The sequence below is a fragment of the Capra hircus genome, chromosome 5 (genome assembly GCF_001704415.2).
Source record: "Capra hircus breed San Clemente chromosome 5, ASM170441v1, whole genome shotgun sequence".
NCBI classification, from domain to species: Eukaryota; Metazoa; Chordata; class Mammalia; order Artiodactyla; family Bovidae; genus Capra; species Capra hircus.
In genome coordinates this window covers 27149673-27175828 of record NC_030812.1, presented here as the reverse complement: position 1 = coordinate 27175828, position 26156 = coordinate 27149673, and the positions used below count along the sequence as shown (strand labels likewise).

General features: G+C 43.1%; 1 protein-coding gene across 1 annotated transcript; it reads right to left on the bottom strand.

The window, feature by feature from the left end:
* LOC108633262 (keratin, type II cytoskeletal 6A-like) lies at positions 19461-24721 on the bottom strand. The gene is made up of 9 exons (XM_018047723.1): positions 24098-24721; positions 22986-23200; positions 22585-22645; positions 22349-22444; positions 22058-22222; positions 21490-21615; positions 20448-20668; positions 20197-20231; positions 19461-20085 (listed from the first exon to the last, which is right to left on the bottom strand). Exons 1-9 carry the CDS (start codon positions 24635-24637, stop codon positions 19862-19864), a joined length of 1683 nt encoding a protein of 560 aa, XP_017903212.1. The 5' UTR covers positions 24638-24721; the 3' UTR covers positions 19461-19861.

Sequence of the window (26156 nt, the reverse complement as noted above, 5' to 3'; positions counted from 1 at the left end):
TCCCTGGGATGTAGACCCCAGGTCCTTGATGTCTGCCTGGGATCCAGAAAACTTCACAAGGTATGGTTACAGAGGTCCCTATTTTATGGATGAGGAGAGTGGAGCCCAACATCCCATGGGAAGCTGAGAGTAAATCTGGAGCTGGCACTCCTGTCCCCCATCCCTTAGCATAGGGTTTGTCACCCTATGCCACCCCATGCCACCCTGGTCCAAGCTGGATAAGAAGTTCTGCATGATTCTTACCCCCAGGTGCTTGCTGGGCTGTGAGGAAGATAAAATTGGTGTATGTGAAACAATAAAAGTCATACGAAGTGGCACATAGAATTTAAAAAGATGCAATTCTGAGCAGCATGGCTGAAGGCAGGATGGATGCTGAGGGATGCAGAGGAGCCTCCTGAGCATGGGGGAGGAGGCTGGGACAGCTGGCTTGACTTAACATTTCTCACTAAGAAATTATAGAGTGAAACCATCCTTGGATCCTTGAGATGGGATTGCAACAATCTGCTGAACGCATACCCACCTGGTCTGTAAAGCTGTGTTCCTGTCTGAGACATCTTGGTGTCGCATTATTTACCTGGGTATTTCCACAGGCAGGAGTTTCTGGATGTGGGGCTGTGTATTCCACCAGCCCCTGGAGGGCTGGGCACGTGAACATTCAGCCTGGGCCTTGAAGTCTCTGCCTCATTCTGGGACTCTCTGATACCCAACTGACTTGCTGGCACTGAGTGAGTACACCCTGATGATGAGGATGGCATTGGGAAACTGAGAGCCATTAAGCTAGGAGCAACTGCTTCCAGGTAACAGGGGAACAGGCAGCTGTCTGTGCTCTGCCTAAAGACGGTAAATTTCCAAAAACCCAGACACAAAGGGATGAAATATAGGACCTGTGATTTGTTACTGCAAAACAAGTTTTCTTTTCGAAGGACTCAGCAGAAGACACCTCCAACTGGTCGGTTTTCCTCGTGTACACCCAAAGTGTGACTGGTTGATATGCAACCACCCAAGAGGGCTTCTAGGAAAAAGCCCACTGCAAACCCACATGTTTTTCTGGAATACGATGGGATGAAATAGTTTTCACAGAACATACCAGCACCATATTTGTGATACACGTTTCACTGAGTGGCCAGAACATCGCTCTCACCTCCCTCCCTGGAAAAGGGCTAAAATGGTGTGTGACCTCACTGGCAGATGCCCCAGCACCCTCTGTGATTCTCCCTGGGGGATATTCTAAATATGCTCCCATCAGGCCAATGAGAGACACTCATTCCTTTTAAAGGAAGGCTTCAAAGTGCTTTCCATTTGCCCCAAGCACTGGTTTGTTAAGCAAGAGTTGGCCAACCTGGAGTGAGCCCAGAGACCAACGCATATGACGAAAAGAGTTGGGAAATAGGAGCTGTGAGGAGAGGGAAAAGGCAGGACATGAGGAGGCCATCTGCTTCTTGGGGCTTGTTACAGCCACCAGGGAATACACTTCAACTCAACAAGACGAATTCAACTCAGAATCAAGGGCTTCTATGATCTAGTGGAAAACACAGACATCCTCTCTCAGAGAAATCGTGAGATTTCTGGGGATTGTTTCAGGAATGATTGAGAGGGTGTGATTCTGTAACAAATGGAGTTCTTTTTGTTCGCTCGTTTTGTTTTTCTGGACATGAGTCTCTTTGACATTAGCCCTATATGTTTCACCTTGATAAGGTTGTTTAGATATTGTGGCATTTTATGGATTTAGTTCTAAAGTGTAGCTTATCCATATTTTTAAAAGCTTGCCCTTCCCTCGAAGGAGTCGGCACCCATGCAGGCTCTCAGCAGCTGGACCCGACATTGTTCGTGCGCCTGCATGTTTTGTATTCACCACTTCGCCTTTCAGCTCTCCTGTTGTGTAGTGTCTGTGTGTGTTTATGGGTATAGTTCTGCCTCTGCCAGGTGAGAGGGTTTTTTTAAGAGTAGGCACATAATTCAGTTGAATCCAACATATGCTTAATAATGTACTTGCATGTGTGTGCTAAGTCACTTCAGTTGTGTCTGACTCTTCGCGACCCCATGAACTGTAGCTCACCACGCTCCTCTGTCCATGGGATTCTCCAGGCAAGAATACGGGAGGGAGTTGCCATGCCCTCCTTCAGGGGATCTTCCCAACCCAGGGATCGAACCCACGTCTCCTGGGGCTCTTGCATTGCAGGTGAGCTCTTTACCACTGAGCCACTAGCGAAGTCTAACAATGCGCTTCCTTGCCTTTAAATTATCTGTAGTGTCCAGAAGCTAGCTCAACCACAGGTAACCTTACACTGTACTGCTGAGTGACTTTGCTGGGTTGCTGAGTGACACAGAGCATTTATGAACAAATATAATGAGGTTTCGAAAACATGTTTTGAGATAAGAGTAATACAGGCTAAAGATAGTCACACTGTACACATCACTCCCCCATCACTGAGGAATAAGTGAGAAGTCAAAGTGGAGAAAATAGGCTGCAGAAACTGCTAAGGCTCTCAGAAGGAGGAAAGACAAAATAAAACTTGGATGGAGTTCAGATCCAGGGGAGGAGCGAGCAGGGCATTGTGCCAGCTTGGGCAAAAGCAGTCATTCCTCATCTTGCCAGTGTGGGCTGGCAGTCTCAGGCTCAAGGGCAATCCAGCTTGGTTTTTGCTGTCGGGGCGGGGTATGTCACCAGCTGATGTCTTGAGCCAGCAGACATCCCATTGAGGTGAGGAGCCCACTCCTGGGTCTGCTCTTAGCAGCCCAACTAAGCAATGGCATCTCCACCAGACAGCAAGAAAAGTCAGGTGGGGCTGGAGCCGTGGGAAGGACCAGTTGGCCCCTCCTGGTCCACACCTGCACCTCTCCCCACAGCCAGAGGGGGCACTGATGGAGCTAGAGTCCGCGGGCAAGACTGCACCACCCTAGCACTGGGGAAGAGCACAGATTATGCAAAGGGGCAGGTCAGTTCTTGGATCCTGGCTCTGTCTCTTTCTTGCACTTCATCATTAGAACTGGGGAAAAGTTTAGCAAGGTGGCTGGGTAAAGGAATTAGTAACTCTCATTCACTACCTTCCAGTGATTAGAAAGCACAGCAGAAAAGAAGAGGTTCTAATCCACAACTGTGAAAGGAATTGACACTGCACAGCCTCTCTGAAGTCGGACCTGCCATTGTTCATGTACATTCATACTTTGTGTGCACAACCTTTGCCTTTTAATTCCTATGTTGTGTGAGTGAGTGTGTATGTTTACGGGTGTAGTTCTGGCTCTGCCAGGTGAAAAGGTTTTTTTCCAAGAGAAGGCACATAATTCAGTTGAATCCAACATGTGCTTGGATTCAAGCACGCACGCACATAAGTGTGTTGTTAGAAGTTGTAAAATCCCCAGGGAAACTTATTAGCAACAGCAACCAGAAAACAAAACACACAATAATCACAAAAAGAGCAGTGAAAGCAAGCAATGAGTAGAAATCACTGTATCAAAAGCCATTGTGGAATAGAAAGCCTTAGTAATGACAATGGTGTGATTGCACAAAGAGGTAAATAGGACACTACAGAAAAAAATATGAATTCAACATGTAATAAACTAGTATTTCAATGTGTTAAAGGAGCATATATATATATATATATAATAATAATATAGCAAGAAAGTACAAAAAGGAAAAGAACATTTACTCAAATTTCCACTCACTGGAATCTATCACTATTAATATTTTGACTTACGTTTGCTTTCACCCTTTATCCTCATTAACATCATTTAATAAATCACATACATAGTTAATAAGCACAAAAATCTATAGCTACCGTTCTGGCTAAAGTGGCCAAACAGCTGCACTGCTGTTTCCCTCCTCTAGGATCAAGTCTGAGCAATTACAGAAACAAATGGAAGTCCTGGTACTAGGGCTCACCAATGGTGACACATAACTGTGAGAAACCCAGGAAAGCCCAGGGCTGTTTGAACTGATCTGTGTGGGAGTTTGGTCTTTACCTTTTGTCTGTCCCTTCCCAATGGGAATTTGGAGCAGCAGCTCAACCACCTGTGCCCTTGTCTGTGGTTCACAAGTAGGATTGTCCTATTTAATAAATAAATATAAGATATGCAGTTCAATTTTAAGTTCAGAGAAACAGCAATCACTTTTTTTTAGTATAGGTAAGTCCTGTCCAATATTGGGGACATGTGTGTGTTCTTCAGTGGATCCCAAATATCTTTGGATAAAAGGAAATCCATTCCAACTTATTAAGCACCACATGGTTTTAAGCCCATCCACCAAGATCTGGAATATTCCTTTCCTGTACCCGTCAGCTTGACTGATGCATATCAGATGTTGTAACAAAGTGATGACTTTATGGCAAAAATTGGTATTATCACAGAGAGGGATCAAACATTTCACCTTCCTACCAACTATCCTCTGTTCCACTGAATCAGTGCCGAGGTTTCCCAGTGATGGGTGGAGGCTGTGAAGGGTATCTCTAAGAGAGTCTCAGAGATCAGATGGGGACCAAGTGGAGATGGAAAAACAAACATCTCAGTTATCAGATCATGCTGATCCAGTTTTCGGGAAGCCAGATTCATTTTCTTTCCTAATGTATTTTCAAAGACTTCATTTTAAAAGTCATTTTTTACTGAAATATAGTTAAATTACAATGTTATGTTAATTACTGCTGTACAGCACTGACTCAGCTTTATATGTATACGTATACATTCTTTTGATATTCTTTTCCATTGTGGCTTATCATAGGATATTGAATATAGTTCCCTGTGCTATACAGTAGACCCTTGTTATTGTTGTTGTTGTTCAGTTGCTCAGTCATGTCCGACTCTTTGTGAACCCATGGACTGCAGCACGCCAGGCTTCCCTGTCCTTCACCATCTCCCGGAGTTTGCTCAAACTCATGTTCATTGAGTCAGTGATGCCATCCAACCATCTCCTCCTCTGTCTTCCCCTTCTTCTGCCTTCAATCTTTCCCAGCATCAGGGCATTTTCTAATGAGTCAGCTCTTTGTATCAGGTGGCCAAAGTATTGGAGCTTCAGCTTCAGCATCAGTCCTTCCAATGAATATTTAGGATTGATTTTCTTTAAGATTGACTGGTTTGATCTTCTTACAATCCAAGAGATTTTCAAGAGTCTTCTTCAACACCACAGTTTAAAAGCATCAATTATTTGGTGCTCAGGCTTCTTCATGGTCCAACTCTCACATCTATACGTGACTACTGGCAAAACCATAGCTTTGACTATATGGGCCTTTGTTGGCAAAGTAATGTCTCTACTTTTTAGGATTGCTGTCTAGGTTTGTCATAGCTTTTCTTCCAAGAAACAAGCGTCTTTTAATTTCATGACTGTAGTCACCATCTGCAGTGATTTTGGAGCCCATAAAAATAAAGTCTGTCATTGTTTCCATTGTTTCCCCTTCTACTTGCCATGAAGTGATGGAACTGGTTGCCATGATCTTCGTTTTTTGATTGTTGAGTTTTAAGCCAGCTTTTTTACTCTCCCTTTTCACCTTCATCAAGAGGCTCTTTATACCAGTTTGCATCTGCTAATCCCAAACGCCCACTCCCACCTCTGCCACCACCCACCCACCCTCTTGGCAACCACCAGTCTATCCTGTATGTCCCTGATTCTGCTTCTGCTTCAAAGATAAGTTCATTTGTGTCATATTTTAGATTCCACATACAAGTGACATCATACGGGATTTGGCTTTGTCTTTCTGACTTGTTCCACTCAGTATGATAAGCTCTAGTTGCATGCACGTTGCTGCAAATGGCATTATTTTACTATTTTTTATGGCTGAGTGATATTCCATTATATATATGTACCACATCGTCTTTATCTAATCATTTGTCGATGGTCATTGAGATTGCTTCCAATTGGCTATTGTGAATAGTGCCACTATGAATGTAGGGATGTACATATCTTTTTAAATTATAGTTTTGTCTGGATATATGCCCGGGAGTTGAATTGCTGGGTCATATGGTAATTCTACTTTTAGTTTTCTGAGGAACCTCCATACTGTTTTCCACAGTGGTTGAGCCATCAACAGTGTAGGGAGGGTTCCCTTTTTCCACTCCCTCTCCAGCATTTGTTATTTGTAGACTTTTAAATGATGACCATTCAGACCATTATGAGGTGGTACCTCCTTGTACTGATAAATTTGATTTGCATTTCTCTTAGTGATGCTGATCTTTTCATTTGCCTATTGGCCATCTCTATTTCTTCTTTGGAGAAATGTTTCTTTAGGTCTTCTCTCATTTTCTGATTGGACTGGTTTTGTTGTTTTTTTGTATGAGCTGTTTGTATATTTTGAAAATTAAGCCCTTGTCAGTCACAGGATTTGCAAATATTTTCTCTCATTTGGTAGATTTTCTTTATAGTTTGCTTATGGTTTCTTTTGCTGTACAAAAGCTTGTAAGTCTGATTAGGTTCCTTTTGTTGTTTCTATTGCCCTGGGAGACTGACCCAAGAAAATATTAGCACTATTTATGTCAGAGGATGTTTTGCCTGTGTTCTCTTTTAGGGGCTTTATGGTGTCATGTCCTATGTTTCAGTCTTCAAGCTATTTTGAGTTTATTTTTGTGTATGGTGAGAGGGCATGTTCTAAATTCATTAATTTACACATAGGTGTCCAACTTTCCCAACACCCCTTGCTGAAGAGACTGCTTCAAAGACTCCAGTTTGAGAAAAAGCTGAGTGGCAGACAGCCAAATAGCAGTGGATAGTCATCCACCCACAGGACTGAGTATCACACGATGTTAACCAACAGAGTCGGGTATGAGACAGGTTAAGTCATCAGTGGGGCTTAGAGGTGGTTCTACAAAGATGAAGCTCTCTGTGTGGGATAAGAAAATTTCAGGACCAGTACATGATCAATAATACAATCTAACACAGAATCTTTTTATTAGAAATCTGCTTTCTTCAACACAACAAAAGAAAGCAAAGAGAGCAAAGCATTGCAGGGATATCTGAGAGGGTGGCGTCAATACCATTTAGGGACACTGCAGAAGAAAATAACTTATTCATTCTGTGAGGAACTCTTGAGTCTTGTTAGAATGGATAGGATAATTAAAATTAAAGGGAAGAGTCCCTGCTCTGATAGCATGATGTGGGTTGAGCTTCAGTTTTCAAGGCGGGCGTAAGTCATTTTCTTCCCAGAATCACGGTAGACTGATGAAAATGATGATAAGATGGGAACATAAAGAGGATGTCTACATATCTCCATGACACTGACTGTTGACCTTCTGATGGTGAATAAGGGAAGCTCAGGTGAAGTTGGTATAGACAGAGGAAATGAGAACTTTGCAATTTCAGCTCTAACTCATAGGCCAAGAGAAGTCGGAGGCAGGAGAGAGGCTGCATCCTAAGGAATGGGCAATGCAGCTGGACAGGGGACTGAGACAATGTGGGACCAAATACCAATAGGATGACTTCAGTGCTTTTAGATCTTCCTGCTGGAGGAGGAGGAGGTGGTGGTATATTTGATGAAACCAGCCCCCTATGGCTCTGCCACTGCCAGAACTGAAGCCACCTCCGAGGCTGTGAGTGCTGCTGTAAGGGTTGCCACTGCCACTGCGCAGGCCACAGCCCCTGCTGACACCACTGATGCTGCCATAGCCACTGGAGATGGTGAAGTGCACGTGGCCATTGTCTATCTCAGATCGGTCTCCGGATCATGCGGGTTGAGCTCAGAAGTCTCCTGCTTGATTTTGTGCAGTTCATCCCTTTGTCAGTCTATCTTGACCTGCAGCTACTTATACTGTAGTTCAGGACAGAGAAGCCGTGTGCATGGGGGGAGATGCAGTGTTTCTGGCCTTTCATGTGCCAACAGTGGCTTTCAATTCCCAGTCCTCTAAGAAACTCATGCCAAGTGATGTGACTTCTTCTCTAGAAAAAAATAGGTGGCGCAAAATTATTTGCTGCTGCACAATTGAATAGTTCTGTTTGATCACTGAGCATCTAGTTTTTCAATTACCTGTGATGTTCTTTGTGATATCTAAGGAATTTCATAATCAGAAAGAGGTTGAAGGCAAAACTCAGTAGGGCAATGTCATTAAACTTTTTTCTTTTTGTTCAATGGGCCTCATTGCAAATTCTTTAATTGTCTATGTGAATGGAGCAATGACAGACATCCTATGAGATCACCCAGTGTCTTTGTATTTCAGACTCCACACAAAAAACTGCAGTTAAGCTGGTGCAGCTGAATATAACCAACTGTGAGCAGGGAGTGGGGGGCACAGAATTCCTCTCCCATTGCTGGAAACTGCTCACATTTGTTTGGTATAAGGACTTGGCCTCATTTGAACAATCTTTCCTATAGCCCTTCGCCCTCAGAGATGATGCTATCTGGGTCCAGATTATGGTGGTTGTCTATGAAGAGGACCATGAAAATGTCTAAGCTCTGAGATTGCATCTGAGGGCACTCCTACGAGATATGGATTGTCAGTACCTCTGCTTCCAGTGATACATCTATGAGATCAACCCCCCCCCCCCCAGCATTCCATGCACTCAGAGCCTTAAGAAGAAGAACAAACAGGGTGAGGAGCTCACCATCTCAAAGTAAGAATGTAAGAGAACAACTTGATCGCTAAAGGTACTTATCTTGGTGTGCAGTTCAGCCTCATTCATGCAGCATCTACCTCCTGGGAGAGGAGGAACAACTCAGACTCAGCTGACCCCCACGCCCAGCCCACCCAACATCTTCTCTTCCCAGATGTGGGCTCTTCTAGCCTTCAACAAAAGGATGGGGACACCTAACCTTGCTAAGCTCACTTTCTTCAGTGTTACAAATTGATTTGGTGCTTATTTATTTCTTCATTTCCAGAAAGAGAGGATGAGGAGAAATGCTTGAGCCAATTCATAAAGGATTTTGAAAGAACCTGTCCTGACCCAACATTTTTCATTAAATGGATAATTATTGAATGGAACTATCAGTCCAAAGAGCCTGAGAAGTGACTATTCTCTCATCTTTTCCCCTAGTATTGGGGATATGTACTTGATAATGAAGTCTATTGCCCATTTTGTTCTTCATATTTTTCTTAGGCAATGTATTTATTTTTAATTAATTTTTATGGGAATAAAGTTGCTTTACAATGTTGTGTTAGTTTCTACTACTGCAAAGTGAATCAGTTATATGTATACATATATCCCTGCTTTTCTGGATTTCTTTCCCATTTAGGTCACCACAGAGCACTGAGTAGAGTTCCCTGTGCTGCACTGTAAGTTCTCATTAGTTATCTATTTTTTAAAAAAACTTTTTATTTTGTATTGGAGTATAGCTGATTGACAATGTTGTGATAATTTCAGGTGAGCAGTGAAGGGACTTAGCCATACATATACATATATCCATTCTCCCCCAAACTCCCCTCCCATCCAGGTTGCCATATAACATTGAGCAGAGTTACATGTGCTATGCAGTAGGTCCTTGTCAGTTATCCATTTTGAATGCAGCAGTATTACAATACAACCTTCCCAAACTTTCTTACTGTCCCTTCCCCCATCTTCCCCACCCCCCCCCCCGCCCCAATCCTGGGAACCATAATTTCCTTCTCTAAGTTTGTGAGTCTGTTCCTGTTTAGACAACAATTTACAATTTTCATTTCCACTGTATATTTTTCTTAAGCAATCATGCCCACAACTGAACCTAGTCACTCAGTAGACTAAGTGTGAGTTTCAGAAAGCTGAACGATTTCTCTCCTGTAATCTGCTTGTTCTTGAAGTTCTCCACCAGATCCTGCATGAACTCTGAATCTGGGCAGTCACTAAAAAAAGAGAAGATAATCCTTCCACTCCCTGAGGTTGTTGATGTACTGCTCAAACATAGTCACTAGGGTCAGCTTCACGGGCTTGGATCCCTGCTCCTTAGGGAGGGTCCTCTTGGTGTCCAGGCACTTGTTTCTCCAGGAACTACATCTGGAAGAAGGCAAGAGAGTCATTTGCTGGAGATAGAGAGCAACAAGTGTCCGTGTTACTAGGTTTCCAAGGAGGCTGGAGTGGTGTCCATGGTGCTGGGCTACTAAGAGAAAACAGAGACTCAGATTGGGAGGTATGCTCCCCTAATCTTCTTCCTTCTAAACTGACAGATCTCGCTGATGAAATTCCCTCATGGATTTTTGAGCTGTTCCTGCCCTTTAGGTAAGTGTGCCTATATCAGTGAATTTTCATCATTTCCTCTCTTTATTTTGGCAAGCAGAATCAAAATTTCAGTTTAAAATGGTTTTTGTCTGATATAATATACAAAGCTTTTATTTTTACTGGATTTCAGTAAAAGGGATGTTAAATGTTATGTAATGATTAAATACTAATCTAAACTCACATTTATGCTTGTATCTCTTCTAAAGCATTGTTATAGGTGGCCATGCTCTGTTTCTAGAATAACTTCTTTTCAAAAGCAAATTATAAATATTTACACATCTCAAACACTTCTTTTTTTCATCTGTATGGAATTTTTTTTTCTTTTTTCTTTTCTTCTCTTTTTTTTTCTTCCTACTAGAAAGGTGGGCCAGAATCTCAGAGTAGGTAGTGACTGGCCTTTTGTTTGTATCCCATTGTAGACCTATTAGTGGTAAGTGTTAATCTATTTCATTCTTTCCTTTCTTTTTCTCTGCTTCAGAGTTATTAAGAGTTGACCATGTTTCCTAGGCAGGAATGAGAGAAATTTGCAGGATCTAAATGATTTCCATCATCTCCTGCCTGTGATGCACATGGAACCTGACTTGCATGCCAGTAGAGAGCTCCTCTGAGTCCCCTCTCTCTTGAATATCCCGAGGCTCCCTCTGGTAGAACATTGGTTGGGTCTCTCTGGGGCACTCTGCAATCCCCATTGGTGGCAGATGCTCCCAGCTCACCTTGTTGATGAAGGAGGCAAACTTGTTGTTGAGGGTCTTGATCTGCTCCCGCTCCTCAGTCCTCACCCGCTGGATAGTGGGGTCAATTTGCAGGTTGAGGGGAGTCAGGAGACTCTGGTTGACGGTGACCTCTTGGATACCTCCAGTGGGGAACACAGAGAAGCCATAGCCCCCATAGCCACCTCCAAAGCCAGCTCCACCACCGAGCCCAAAGCCACTACCAGCCCCAGCACCAAAACCAATTCCACTCCCGGCTCCACCTCCGAAGCCATAGCCAACTCCAATTCTGCTGCCATAGCCACCACCGATGACACAGCTGCCCCCTGTGATGGAGATCCTCCTGGAGCCCCCCAGGCCATAGAGGCTGCGGCTGCCAAAGCCAGCTCCTCCACACACTCCAGCAAGGCCACCACTGCCCCTGGAGCAGGACAGGGACACGCTGCTGAAGCCAGAGTGGCATACCCCAGGGACTCTGGCTGAGCTGGCACTGAAGCCCCTGTGGCTGATGCTTTTGGTCTTCACAGTGGATTTGCAAGACATGGTTCCTGAAGAAGAAGAGGTTAAGAAGGGCATGAGAGGAAAAGTATGAGATGGGCTTCCAGTAGCTAGTGTGAAAGGAAGAATGGGCTGGGCTCAGCCCTGGAGGGTGAGCCTGAGATTGGGAAGGGCTGGGCTTTATAAACAATGAGATGATACTTTGGTTATTAGAAAAGATAAGAAATAAGAAGGCTGCTTTTTGGCTTCCTTTAACAAAGGAAAAAATTCTCCTGCCTTTGATCTTTGATATCAGTACAAGACTATTCTCAATTAACTGAGGCTAGGAGTTAGACTTTGTCTCAAACAAAGGTTCAATATGCATTGAATTATGGATTTTATGAATTTTATGAATTTATGCATTCAATATGCTTGTGTATCAGAATGTACATGCCCATTACCTTGATTTTGCAATTATTATGTCAAGGCTAGCTTTGCTTCATCCGTAATTCCAATCTGATCTTTTGTAATAGCTGAGAACTTGGAAATCTAAGAGCACTCTATTGTTTATGCTCTAACAGAAAGATTACCATTTTCCCAGTGATTATAAATACCTTAAATTTGACTTGCTCTTCCCATTCTGTAAAAATTAACAGATAGAAAAGTATAGGAACAACATAATAGGTCCTTATTGATCTATTATGGATGGGTGCCCATTATGCAGATTTTGTGATTATTATCTCAAGGTCAACTTTATTTCATCTATAACTCCACCCAATTTCTTCATCCATCTTAAATTATTTGAAAGGAAATTCCAGAAGGAAGGTCATAGAGTTTCATATTCAATTCAATGTTTATGTCTAAACAATAGACTCTTTAGAAAATGACCAAAATGCTATTTTTATACCTTAAAAAGTTAAAAATAATTCTTTAACATCAAGGAGTTTAGTGAACATTCAAATTTCCCTTTATTTTTATAATTTGTTCAACTCAGGGTCTAAATAATGTCCATGCATGTTTATTTGGGTGATATATCTTTTAAATAATGCATCCTTTATATAATTTTGATCTTAATTTTTTGGCCACTTATTTGTTAAATAAAGTATGTTGCCTGTTTACAAAGGTCCATATAGTCAAACATATGGTTTTTCCAATAGTCACATATGGATGTGAGAGTTGGACTATAAAGCAAGCTGAGCACCAAAGAACTGACTCCTTCAAATTGTGGCTCTGGAGAAGACTCTTGAGAGTCCCTTGGACAGCAAGGAGATCAAACCAGTCAATCCTAATGGAAATCAACCCTGAATAATCATTGGAAGGACTGATGCCAAAGCTGAAACTCTTATACTTTGGCCACCTGATGTGAGGAGTTGACTCATTAGAAACCACCCTGATGCTGGGAAAGATTGAAGGCAGAAGGAGAAGAGCACAACCGATGATGAGGTGGTTAGATAGCATCCCCAAGTCAATGGACATGATTGAAAAACTCTAGGAGAGAGTGGACAGGGAAGCCTGGCATGCTTTAGTCCATGGGGTTGCAAAGAGTCAGACATAACTTAGTGACCAAGCAATAACAGCAACCTATCTTGAGTTCTCCACTCTTTGGCTTTTGTGATTGCCTTCTCTGATATCATTCCATATGAACCCGGGTCTCCTGCATTGCAGGCAGATTCTTTATTATCTGAGCCACCAAGAAAGCCCTATATAGATATATGGGTATAGGCAAATGTATAAATATATATGTATATATATTTACAGAATGCTTGCATCATTTTCTCTTTCCACAGCAGTGTATGAGTGTTCCAGTTGCTCCATATTGTTGCCTTGGTATCCTCAATTATTGCGAGGTTAGCCATCACATTCTAAGAATATATGATTGTATCTCTGTGTTTTTTTTTTTTTTTAATTTATTTAAACTTAAAACCTGCAAAAACATTTCACCCATTTCTCTCACCTCTCCCGCATCTCCCCACCTCTGGTATCCACCAATCTGGTCTCTGCATCTATGAGTTTAGTTTTTAAATTTTTGAAAATGCATTTGCTTTTTGGATTTCACATACAAGAGATTTGCAATACTTGTCTTTCTCTGTCTGACTTATGTCACTTAGCGTAAAGCCCTAGAGATACATCCATGTTGTCACAAGCTGCAAGACTTCATTCTTTATACCCATATATGATATTTGTTGTTCAGTTACTAAGTCATGTCCAGCTCTTTGCAACTCCATGGACTGAAGCATGCCAGGCTTCCCTGTCCTTCACTCTCACCTGAAGTTTGCTCAAGCTCATGTCCATTGAGTCAGTGATGCCATCCAACTATCTCATCCTCTGTCTTCCCCTTCTCCTCCTGCCCTCAATCTTTTCCAGCATCTGGGTCTTTTCCAATGAGTTGGCTTTTTGCATCAGCTAGTAAAAATATTGGAGTTTCAGCATCGGTCCTTCCAATGAATATTCAGGATTGATTTCCTTTAGGATTGACTGGTTTGATCTCCTTGCAGTCCAAGGGACTCTAAGGAGTCTTCTCCAACACCACAATTTGAAAATATCAGTTCTTTGGTGCTCAGCTTTCCTTATGGTCAAACTCTCACATCTGTACATGACTACTGGAAAAACCATTGGACTAGATGGATCTTTGTTGGCAAAATGATGTCTTTGCTTTTTAATATGCTGTCTGCTGCTGCCAAGTTGCTTCAGTTGTGTCTGACTCTGTGCGACCCTATCCCTGGGATTCTCCAAGTAAGAAAGGTTTTACATATTTTAAAATGACTAAATTACACACATTTGCCTATATTTATTTGTCAAAATGAATCTCAGCACAAATCCCCAACCACTTAATTGAAGATGTTTCTGTGCTTTGGGAGGGACCATTTGTGTGTGTGAGGTTGTGTATGTGTGTGTACACTCTTTTCCGTTAGGTGTTCAAATTATGCTTGTGTTGAATCTCCTTTGTATCCTTTGTTTATCCTATATCCTCTTGATCTTTCTTTAATCTCTTATTAACTCCCACTAAGACCCCTGATTCTCTTTCCTCAATATTCTCCCCTATGCTCTTTGCTGTGCATTCAGCATGTGTATTGCCCTTTGTACTGACATCAGCTTGACCTTCATCTCCCTGCTAGTTTTATTTTTCTCTCTGCCTCATATCTGACTTCTCTAAGTAATGTTTTATATCTTACTCTGTCATTATTTGCTTTTTCCTTGAATTTTATAGAGGATTTATTTTATTTTGGGAATATTTTATGATGACTTTGTTCTGATGGGTGCTCATTATCTGCCTTTTTATTTTCCTATTCATCTCATTTTTGAATGTGTATCTCTTTTGTTGATCCTGGGATGGTTTCCTTCTGACTAGTGCTCATCTTTGAAAGAGGTGAACTCCTTCTAGATGAGTTGTTGGCAGAAAATATTATGGGGAGTGAGCTGGGAGCATATTCAGGCTAACAGGCTATGTGAATAATTCTAAAACATACCTCAACATAATAAAAGCTATATATGACAAACCCACAGCAAACATTATCCTCAATGGCGAAAAATTGAAAGCATTTCCCCTAAAGTCAGGAACAAGACAAGGGTGCCCACTTTCACCACTACTATTCAACATAGTTCTGGAAGTTTGGGCCACAGCAATCAGAGCAGAAAAAGAAATAAAAGGAATCCAAACTGGAAAAGAAGTAAAACTCTCACTGTTTGCCGATGACATGATCCTCTACATAGAAAACCCTAAAGACCCCACCAGAAAATTACTAGAGCTAATCAATGAATATAGTAAAGTTGCAGGATATAAAATCAACATACAGGAATCCCTTGTATTCCTATCCACTAATAATGAGAAAATAGAGAAATTAAGGAAACAATTCCATTCACCATTGCAATGAAATGAATAAAATACTTAGGAATATACCTACCTAAAGAAACTAAAGACCTATATATAGAAAACTATAAAACACTGATGAAAGAAACCAAAGAGGACACTAATAGATGGAGAAATATACCATGTTCATGGATTGGAAGAATCAATATAGTGAAAATGAGTATACTACCCAAAGCAATCTATAGATTCAATGCAATCCCTATCAAGCTACCAATGGTATTTTCACAGGGCTAGAACAAATAATTTCACAATTTGTATGCAAATACAAAAAACCTCGAATAGCCAAAGCAATCTTGAGAAAGAAGAATGGAACTGGAGGAATCAACCTGCCTGACTTCAGGCTCTACTACAAAGCCATAGTCATCAAGACAGTAAGGTATTGGCACAAAGACAGAAATATAGATCAATGGAACAAAACAGAAAGCCTAGAGGTAAATCCATGCACCTATGGACACCTTATCTTTGACAAAGGAGGCAAGAATATACAATGGAGAAAAGACCATCTCTTTAACAAGTGGTGCTGGGAAAACTGGTCAACCACTTGTAAAAGAATGAAACTAGATCACTTTCTAACATTGTACACAAACATAAACTCAAAATGGATTAAAGATCTAAATGTAAGACCAGAAACTATAAAACTAGAGGAGAACATAGGCAAAACATTCTCTGACATACCCAGCTCCCAGAATATTGGAAATAAAAGCAAAAATAAACAAATGGGATCTAATTAAAATTAAAAGCTTCTGGGCAACAAAGGAAACTATAAGCAAGGTGAAAAGACAGCTTTCAGAGTGGGAGAAAATAATAGCAAATGAAGCAACTGACAAACAACTAATCTCAAAAATTTACAGGCAACTCCTGCAGCTCAATTCCAGAAAAATAAATGACCCAATCAAAAAATGGGCCAAAGAACTAAACAGACATTTCTCCAAAGAAGACATACAGATGGCTAACAAACACATGAAAAGATGCTCAACATCGCTCAGTATCAGAGAAATACAAATCAAAACCACAATGAGGTACCATCTCACGCCAGTCAGAATGGCTGCTATCCAAAAGTCTACAAGCAATAAATGCTGGAGAGGGTGTGAGAAAAGGGAACCCTCTTACACTGTTGGTGGGAGTGCAAACTAGTACAGCCGCTATGGAGAACAGTGTGGAGATTCCTTAAAAAACTGGAAATAGAACTGCCTTATGACCCAGCAATCCCACTGCTGGGCATACACACTAGGGAAACCAGAATTGAAAGAGACACGTGTACCCCAATGTTCATCGCAGCACTGTTTATAATAGCCAGGACATGGAAGCAACCTAGATGTCCATCAGCAGATGAATGGATAAGAAAGCTGTGGTACATATACACAATGGAGTATTACTCAGCCATTAAAAAGAATACATTTGAATCAGTTCTAATGAGGTGGATGAAACTGGAGCCTATTATACAGAGTGAAGTAAGCCAGAAAGAAAAACACCAATACAGTATACTAACACATATATATGGAATTTAGAAAGATGGTAATGATAACCCTGTATGCGAGACAGCAAAAGAGACCCAGATGTATAGAACAGTCTTTTGGACTCTGTGGGAGAGGGAGAGGGTAGGATGATTTGAGAGAATGGCATTGAAACATGTATAATATCATATAAGAAATGAATTTCCAGGCCAGGTTCAATGCAGGATACAGGATGCTTGGGGCTGGTGCACTGGGATGACCCAGAGGGATGGTATGGGGAGGGAGGTGGGAGGGAGGTTCAGGATGAGGAACACGTGTACACCCGTGGTAGATTCATGTTGATGTATGGCAAAACCAATACAATATTGTAAAATAATTAGCCTCCAATTAAGATAAATAAATTAAAATTAAAAATTAAAAAAAGCCTTGCCCAATGAATCATTGCAGAATAACTTACAATTCACAGCCTCTGCTTTTTTCCCTCTTGTTTAACAAAATGCTGCCAATAGGCAAACAAATGTCTCTGGTTTGTTATCCAATTCTACTTCCCAGTTTCTAGAAAGTTCATGACTAACAGGGTCCTGCCTCAGGTCATGCATGCACCCCATGACTTTTGCAAACAAGAGATTCTTGGATTTGTGCCTGAGGACCTATGCTTCACATTGACTAGTAGTGTTAAATGAGTCAACCACGCCTGGCATGCTGCTCCTATAGCGTGTGTTCAGCTACTGTTTTTGATGAAGATGTTTTTTGTATACTAGGAGCTGAAAAACAACAACAATAAAAAAAGCCAAAACAGCAGACTGAGAACAACCAGCTCTCCCTGAGATGGGACACTCCTTCACCACATAGCAGGGCTTGCTCTGAACCTAGAGAGCAGTCCCAGGTGAATGCTTAAGACTTCTCAAGACATTTCTGAACATGTATTTTGTCTGGACCTAGGCACAGTTTTCTAAATGTTCTCCTATACACAGCTGCCTTTGAATGTCCTCATTTCCCAAAGAGTCTCACTGCAGCTTAACCTCTGGACCTTGGATGGTCAGAGGGTCTATTGTGTGTCTTCTCCCTTAGTATTTTGCCCCACATGTCAATTTGTTTGTAGTTTGCCCTGTAGTTTTTACTGAGTGTTCCTGCTACTTCTCTTGCCTGCATCTGAATTTATGGGAAATGAAGATGAGAGCCTTGCAACATTTCTTCAGGAATGCCCCCCAGATGTGTTTGAAGAGACTTGCATGATAATTTGCAAATAGTCTGCATCTGCATCTTTGATTCAAGATGCATGTGCTGGGGGGTGGAGGGTGACCAAGAGGAACAAATGGGTTTGAGGGGCGATTGGAGTGTGGGAGGGGGATTGGAAAAATAGTTTACAAACAAGGTTGCTGTCTGCTCAAGACCACAACTGCACTGCATATAGGGGAGGGAAAGTGCTAGGAACATTGTCATGACATTTTGCTGTAATATGGAAGATGGATTTTCTTGAGAGGGCATTTGCTTGGCTACTGCAAATTTTGAGTGTTTTCCAGAGCTCCTACAATCTTCAGACAGCTTCTGGTTTTTATCTCAATGTTTCTTTAGCAAAAGTAGAGTTTGGTGCTTTCTAGTCTGCTATTTTGCTATCAACACCTGCACCTTAAGATTTTCATTAGATAAATCCATGTTTACATATTATTTTGCAATCTGCTTATTATTCATTGTTGTATTCTATGTATTTTTCCTAGTCAGTATTTTCTTTCCATTACTTCTCATAAGTACATAATATTACAGACACTAAGTGGGCATGGATTTTGGAACCCAGTCATCACATACCTGCTGTTGGGGAAGTGCTGGGGAGAGTGAGAAGGTACCAATGTGAGAGGCTACCCACCTCTCTAGGGGAATGGTTATAGGTGAACAAAGCAGTATACTGATAAGAGGATCCAGAGGCACCCTCTCCATGTTATTGAAACCAAGAAACTTTCTCTCATGATGTAAGAGCCTAGGAGTAAAGGAGATAATGGTCACTCATGAGGAAATAGGGACTGCTATGGCCAAAAGACAGTGTCAATGAATGAGGAGCCTTGCACGATATCCTGAATTTAAATTATCCCCATTCAGAGAAGTCACAGCAGCCAGAGCACACTGGATAGATGAAAGACTCAGGTTCGTCCATCTCCTAGAAAGTGTTAGGGTGTGAGAAGGTGGAAATTACCATTCTTATTTTGCCTTCACGCTTTGAGAAACCAGCATCTGAGTTTTCTGCTGAATGTGACCAACTCCCCCTATTTCAGTTTTCCCATGCTGGAAAGATGGTTGGAATTCACATCCATGTATCTACTTCTTCCTGTGTTTGTACTATCTTCAGGATACATACACAGAAATAGAATTTTGGTTCAAAAGTATATACACTTTAATTATATTTGATATACTTTCTCAGGCAAGTTTGTAGGTCAGGAAGTCAACTCAAAGTAAAAATCAAAAATATCCTATTTAATTGCTAAATGTTCTGCTCTGATGGACCAGAAACATGATTCCTGTAATGAACATTAAGACTTGACCCCTTGAGTGTGGGTTGAGTGGTCTTAGGAGGAGAAACTAATTGATTACACTTGGCCCCAACAATAAAAGGCAGAGTATACATGATGCTGGACCAGAGTCCTCCTGTTACACTTGCCAAACATTGGGATTAAATTGTATCCGTGAGAGAAAGCTGATTATCAGTATCCCAAGCTGCTGTTTGTTGAAGTTCTCTACAGGAAGCGAGCGAGGCACATGGGGGTGGGGAGTGTGCTTCATGCCTGAGAAGTATGCTTCATTTGTCACATGAAAACCTCAAGAACCATTGGTGACAAAGAAAGGCTATGTGAAACCACACATTATATGATAAATCTGCTTTATTTAGTAATACAAGTGAGCAAAGAGAAGAGGAAGAAACACAGGGATACAAATCCTCTACATCAAAGAACTAGTCACTTGCGCTTTCACAATCACTGCAAGGGAGGAACACAACATCTCTGAGATGGGATCTCCTGGGCCAGTAAAAAGTAAGAGGGATTACACTGTCTGGACTAGAACCCAAGTAGCGACTGTCCAATGGTTAACAATGGAAGCACAGTTGCAACAGGTTTTGGGAGAGAGGAGATGAGGACACTCAGCAACTTCAGTGTTAATTCAAGAAGTAAGAAAAGGAAGCAGGAAAAATAAAGCAACTGAAGGAGAGAGCAAAGCAATAGAGGGAGCCTGAGACATTGTGGGAGCTTGAGCCCATGACAGGACTTCAGTGCTTGTAGCTCTTCCTGCTGGAGCAGGAGGAGGTGGTGTATTTGATGGTGGAACTGCTGCCTCCAGAGGAGCCGTAGCCACCCCCTATGGCTCTGCCACTGCCAGAACTGAAGCCACCTCCAATGCTGTAGGAGCAGCCACTTCCTCCGCCTATGCCTAAGCCACTGCTGAGACCGCTGGCACCACCATAGCCACTGGAAACGGTCGACTGTACCACGGCTGTGAAAGCAAAGGGACAAGGTCAGGGCAACATGGTGAGCTCACTCTGCCACACAGAGTCCAGTCAGAGGGACACCAGGGCAAGGGATGGGGGCAGGTGAAGTTACTTACAGATGTTGACTTGTCCAGCGCCTTCCCCACTCAGCCTAGGAGAGAGAAGACACAGCCACGATGAGACCCGGAGCCACAGCTGGCCCCGCATGGGAAACCTCCGTGTGAGGAGAGTCCCCAGGAGCCGCCTTCTCAGTGCTCTTCTGGGAGTAGCACTATGACCACCACTAGAGTGCCTTCCACCTGGGCTCATTGGCAGGACTTCTTGGAGACGGAGCCAGGTGGTTGCGGAGGCTGTGTGAGTTACTCACCTGCACTCCTCGCCTTCCAGCAGCTTCCTGTAGGTGGCAATCTCCACGTCCAGGGCCAGCTTGACATTCATGAGCTCCTGGTACTCCTTCAGCAGCCGGGCCATGTCCTGCTTGGCCTTCTGCAGGGCGTCCTCCAGGTCAGCAAGCTTGTTCCTGGCGTCCTTGAGGGCCAGCTCCCCACGCTGCTCGGCGTCGGCGATGGCGGATTGCAGGCTGGCGCACTAGAGGGGAGGAGGGCAGAGGAGCCTGAATCTGGACTCCAGGGGAGAGGAAACGTCGTTCCACTTTCCCAGTGAGGAAGAGCTCTAGAGCCCAGACCTCACGGAAATGGAGGTTTGATTCGTTTTGTCCAGTTTTCCTCAGTGCTGCTAATCGTAACTAGTCTTGGAGTCCTTTAAGAAAATCTATTCCCTTCTCTGTTAACCATCCTAAAGATGATGGGGCTGGAAGATACCACAGCAGACTGAAGACCAGGGGACATGGGAAGAAATGGACCTACTGCCTAGTTTTGAATGTTGACACTTTGGATAAGTTCACATGGATGTACAACAGCTTATACAAAACCACAAACATCCTCCCTGAAAGACGATTTTATCTCAAACTCTTGAGACCTCACCTTCCTTTCACTTCACAGATTTTTTTTTGAACAACTCTCATTCGTCCTGTGTCTTTTCTCAGATTCTTTTTCACATTGAGTATGAGCATACTTGCAGCATTCTTCCCCTGTACTTTCTAGCCTGAGCTTTTCTTTGCCAACTTGTGTCTTGCCTCCCCAACTCAATCATTCTCCTTATGGAATCTCATTTCAATGCCTCGAGACTGTCTGTATGAACCACTGACCAGCTGAGATTCATCCTATCCTGAGTTTGTTTCCTGCTCTTGAGTTGGGCTTCATCTCTCTAACCTAGGAAAACTCAACCATGACATGTCCTCCTCTCTCTGCTTTTTCCTCAGTGCCCAATAACTACCCACATGATGTTTGATGATACCTGATGGTCTAGGAAGGAAAGGATGCTTTTCTCTTCCATGGTCCCCACTGTACCTGCTTCTTGACGTGGTCAATCTCAGATCTCAGCCTCTGGATCACGCGGTTGATCTCAGAGATCTCCTGCTTGGTGTTGCGCAGGTCATCCCCGTGTCTGCCCGCCGTCACCCGCAGCTCCTCGTACTGTAAACCAGAGGGAGACAAAGTGAGGTCCATAAGCTTCAGAGACACAAGCTAGGCTTTCAAAAAGGAATCTAATAGTTTTTCACAAGACATTTAAAGAAAACTGGTGTTACTAGGTCATTGATGCTCTTCACCCATCACACACCATCCTTGGGAAGACCACTGACTGCCTGGTTCTCTTCAGGACAAGCAATGTTCTGTACTATTGCTGAGAGTCAACGTTGAAATAAAGCTAAAACAAAGGTCACTCACCTTGATCTACTTTAGCTTTCATGCTAGCTTGGGTTCTTTGGCCTACGAGACTTGGGCATAACTACCCAAAAGATCTACCCTGAGAGGCCCCCACTTCTTAGTTGTAGTTTCCCCACTGAAGTCTACAGCCTCACTGATGCTCACAGAGGAGGCACAGGGATTCCTCGTCAGCTGCCGCCTCCCCACTCACCTTGGACTGGTACCACGACTCAGCCTCAGCCTGGCTCCTCTGAGCGATCTCCTCATATTGGGCTTTGACTTCAGCGATGATGCTGTCCAGGTCCAGGTTGCGGTTGTTGTCCATGGAGAGGACCACAGAAGTGTCTGAGATGTAGCTTTGCATCTGAGCCAGTTCCTGCAGAACAAGAGATCATCTGACCATCTTTGCTCATGGTGTTTAGAGAGGCCCCTACACCAAAGATATTCCACTCTTCACAAATCTCTTTAAAGGCAATGAAACCGAATGTGGAGAGATACTTACAGCATCATAGAAGGTTCTTAGGAAGTTGATCTCATCTGTGAGAGCGTCTACCTTGGCTTGTAGTTCAACCTTGTTCATGTAGGCGCTATCCACATCCTGGGGAAGAAGCAAACAGCCTGGGATCAGATGAGCCCTCCTATGCAGTCTGCTCCTGTTTTAGCCTCCTCAGTGATTCTTTTCTCAGAACCCTCTCCTTCAGGAAGGGAGCGTGAACCCCTGATCTGACTCAGTCTCACCTTCTTCAATTTCACAAACTCATTCTCCGCTGCTGTGCGTTTGTTGATTTCATCTTCATATCTGGAATTAAAAGGAATACAATCCAATTGAGTCGGGGTGAAGATGATACAAGAAAAAGCAGCCTTGGATCTCTGCTTCCCACAACGGGTACATACAAATGAGACTTTTGCCAATAAGCCTAAAGGTTGTAATTTGTGGTTTCCAATGTCTTTACTCCATTACTCTTCCCATTCAACTTTTATGGCCCTTTTGTTCTTCAGGGTTTGTGTTTAGTAACAACTGTAATGTCATGTCTATTGACATGTTTTCCTAAGAACCATGCCCTCATTTGGACCTGGTCATCTAACAGACTGAAGTGTGGGCTTCAGGGATCTAAGGTGTTTTCTCTCCTGTAACTCACTTGTTCTTGAAGTCCTCCACCGTGTCCTGCATGCCCCTGAGCTCCGAGTCCAGGCGGCCTCTCTCCCCAAGGATACTATCCAGCTGTCTCCTGAGGTTGTTGATGTACTGCTCGAACAAAGGCTCCAGGTTCTGCCTCACGGTCCTGGTGCCCTGCTCCTGCAGCAGGGTCCACTTGGTGTCCAGGACCTTGTTCTGCTGCTCCAGGAATCGGACCTGCAGGAAGACCAGATGGTGATCTGTGAGTTGACAAGTCCCCGGGCCGATCTGGTGGTCCTGGTGGTGCTGGGCTGCTCCAGATCCTGTACAGAGGCTGACAGTTCTGCTCCCCTGACTCTTTGGCTTCACACCACACAGGTCTCATGGCCAAGTTTCCCCAGGGAGCTGTCAGATGTTCCCTCCCTCTCACTTATGGAGTCTGTCAGTCAGTGACTTTCAATCCTTCCTGTCTTCCTCTTGACAAGAACAGGCACAAATGTACTTTATCATCGCATTTTTCTCATATTGCGCAGACCTTTTACAAAGGACATACCTCAGTTAAAGGGATATCAGATGTTTATAATCTAATGATTAGATTCCAGTTCTATTAATGATTGGATTTAATCTTATTTCCCATATAGTGCCCAAATCTGGCTGATACAAAGTCCCTTAATGCTCATTTTCTGGTTCTTAGGTGACTATTTCTATGGATATATATTTGAGTTGTTTTCCCTCAAATTCCCTGTAGTTTTTTGCTTTCTTTCCTCCATCCCTCATCCATCTATGACTCAAATGGAGTTTCCACTGCAATACCCTTTTAACTTTCTTAGACCATCCAGAAGATCAAGCCATCTCATTGTATTCTCTTATTTTCTGTTCTTTCCTTCAGGATTATCAAGAACTGTGACTATTTCCTTGACAGGAATGGGGCCATGTGAGGGATGAGTAGTTATAAATGATTTCCATCACCGTCATCGCCTGGGGTCCACATGTAGCCTGTCCTGCATCCCAGTGGAGAGCTCGCCTGAGTCCCACCCCCTCTCCCCCGAGTCTCCCCTCCAGTAGAACAGGTCTCTCAGTTGGCTCTCTTGGGCCCTCTGCAATCCGCACTGGGGACAGACGCTCCCAGCTCACCTTGTCGATGAAGGAGGCAAACTTGTTGTTGAGGGTCTTGATCTGCTCCCGCTCCTCAGTCCTCACCCGCTGGATGGTGGGGTCGATTTGCAGGTTGAGGGGAGTCAGGAGACTCTGGTTGACGGTGACCTCTTGGATGCCTCCAGGGGGGATCACAGGGAAGCCATAACCCCCATAGCCACCTCCAAAGCCAGCTCCACCACCGAGCCCAAAGCCACTACCAGCCCCAGCACCAAAACCAATTCCACTCCCGGCTCCACCTCCGAAGCCATAGCCAACTCCAATTCTGCCGCCATAGCCACCACCGATGACACAGCCGCCCCCTGCGATGGAGATCCTCTTGGAGCCCCCCAGGCCATAGAGGCTGCGGCTGCCAAAGCCAGCTCCTCCACACACTCCAGCGAGGCCGCCACTGCCCCTGGAGCGGGACAGGGACACGCTGCTGAAGCCAGAGCGGCACACCCCAGGGAGTCTGGCTGAGCCGGCGCTGAAGCCCCTGCAGCTGATGGTTTTGGTCTTCACAGTGGATTTGCAAGACATGGTTCCTGAAGAAGCAGAGACTGAGGAAGGAGCGAGGGGTGCAGTGCAGGGCTGAGAGGAGCAGGTCTGTAAGAGGAGCTTCAGCAGCAGCTTATATATGGAGAAAATGGGCTGGGCTCAGTCCTGGAAGGTGAGCCTGCAGGTTGGGAAGGGCCAGGCTTCACAAAGAGTGACATCACATCTGGTTTATTAGAAAAGTTATGAAATGTGAAGATTGCATTTTTGGTTTCCTTTAGTCAGGGGAAACTTCTGCCTTCCAGCTTTGATGGCTCTGAGTACAGTAAGACTAGTCTCAACTCAGTGAGCTGGGAGTTAGTCAGCAGCTCACACAAAGGTTCTCCATGTTATGCTCGTGTGTGAAATGTACTGAGGCTCATCTGCCCTGGTGTTTCACCCACCAGCCAGGAATGCTGGAGAGCAAAATAGCCTAGCTTTTCCTATAACAGTAATTATTATGTTTGTCATGAATTACAGAAATTAAACATGACTTTTTTGCTTTCCTCAAAATTTTCCACAGGTAGGTATATAGATTTGCAATATAAATGGGTCTCTGTATGCCTATCACTGGATTTTATAAAAATTAATTTCTCATGGTCAGTTTTATTTCCTGTACTGCTAAGTCACTTCAGTCGTGTCCAACTCTGTGCAACCCCATAGACGGCAGCCCACCAGGCTCCCCCATCCCTGGGATTCTCCAGGTAAGGACACTGGAGTGGGTTGCCATTTCCCTCTCCAATGCATGAAAGTGAAAAGTCAAAGTGAAGTCGCTCAGTCGTGTCCGACTCTTAGTGACCCCATGGACTGCAGCCTACCAGGCTCCTCCGTCCTTAGGGTTTTCCAGGCAAGAGTACTGGAGTGGGGTGCCATTGCCTTTTTCTTATTTCTTGTACACTCTAATGCAAATCCCTATCAACTCTAATATACTGAAAAGCAGTCCCCAAATATCTTGTTTTATCTTTAGAGTACAATTCAATATTTATCTGTAAGTGAGTTGTTCTTTCACACATACCTTTTCTATATCTTAAATACTTAGATGTTTGTTAACGTCCAGAAGCATTTATTCAATCTTGGGAAAGTCTGTTTTTGTTATTTATATTTTGTGTCTTGCTTTTCCAAATCAGGATTCTAATAAGTTCCATAAATCTTGTGTTTGGGTGATATATTTAACGTATTATATTTTTATAATATTGCAGGTCATTAAATCTGCCTCCATCTTTCCACTTGCAGTTTATTTGTGAAAAGAAAAAAAGAGAGAAATGGTTTTATTTGTTTTTCAGTAGTCCAACATGGCAGTGTTAATTTGCATAATCGTGTCATCTTCTTAAAGTGGTCTCAAGACTTTCTTGTATGCTATGAACTGACAGTTCCAACTAGAAGCTTAATATGCTATCTCTTTAAACATTACAGATATAAATGTCAGAATGCCTATTCATATACATAATATTGATATTTACACATCGACTTATTCATTTTAAAATATTAAATAAGTAATACATGAATTACATGCTCAAGGCCATTC

Coding starts and splice junctions, on each gene's coding strand:
- LOC108633262 (XM_018047723.1), bottom strand. CDS start 24,637: ATGTCTTGCAAATCCACTGTGAAGACCAAAACCATCAGCTGCAGGGGC. Junction 22,646..22,985: donor GTGGAGGACTTCAAGAACAA/GTGAGTTACAGG, acceptor TTTTAATTCCAG/ATATGAAGATGAAATCAACA. Junction 20,086..20,196: donor CGCTGGACAAGTCAACATCT/GTAAGTAACTTC, acceptor TTGCTTTCACAG/CCGTGGTACAGTCGACCGTT.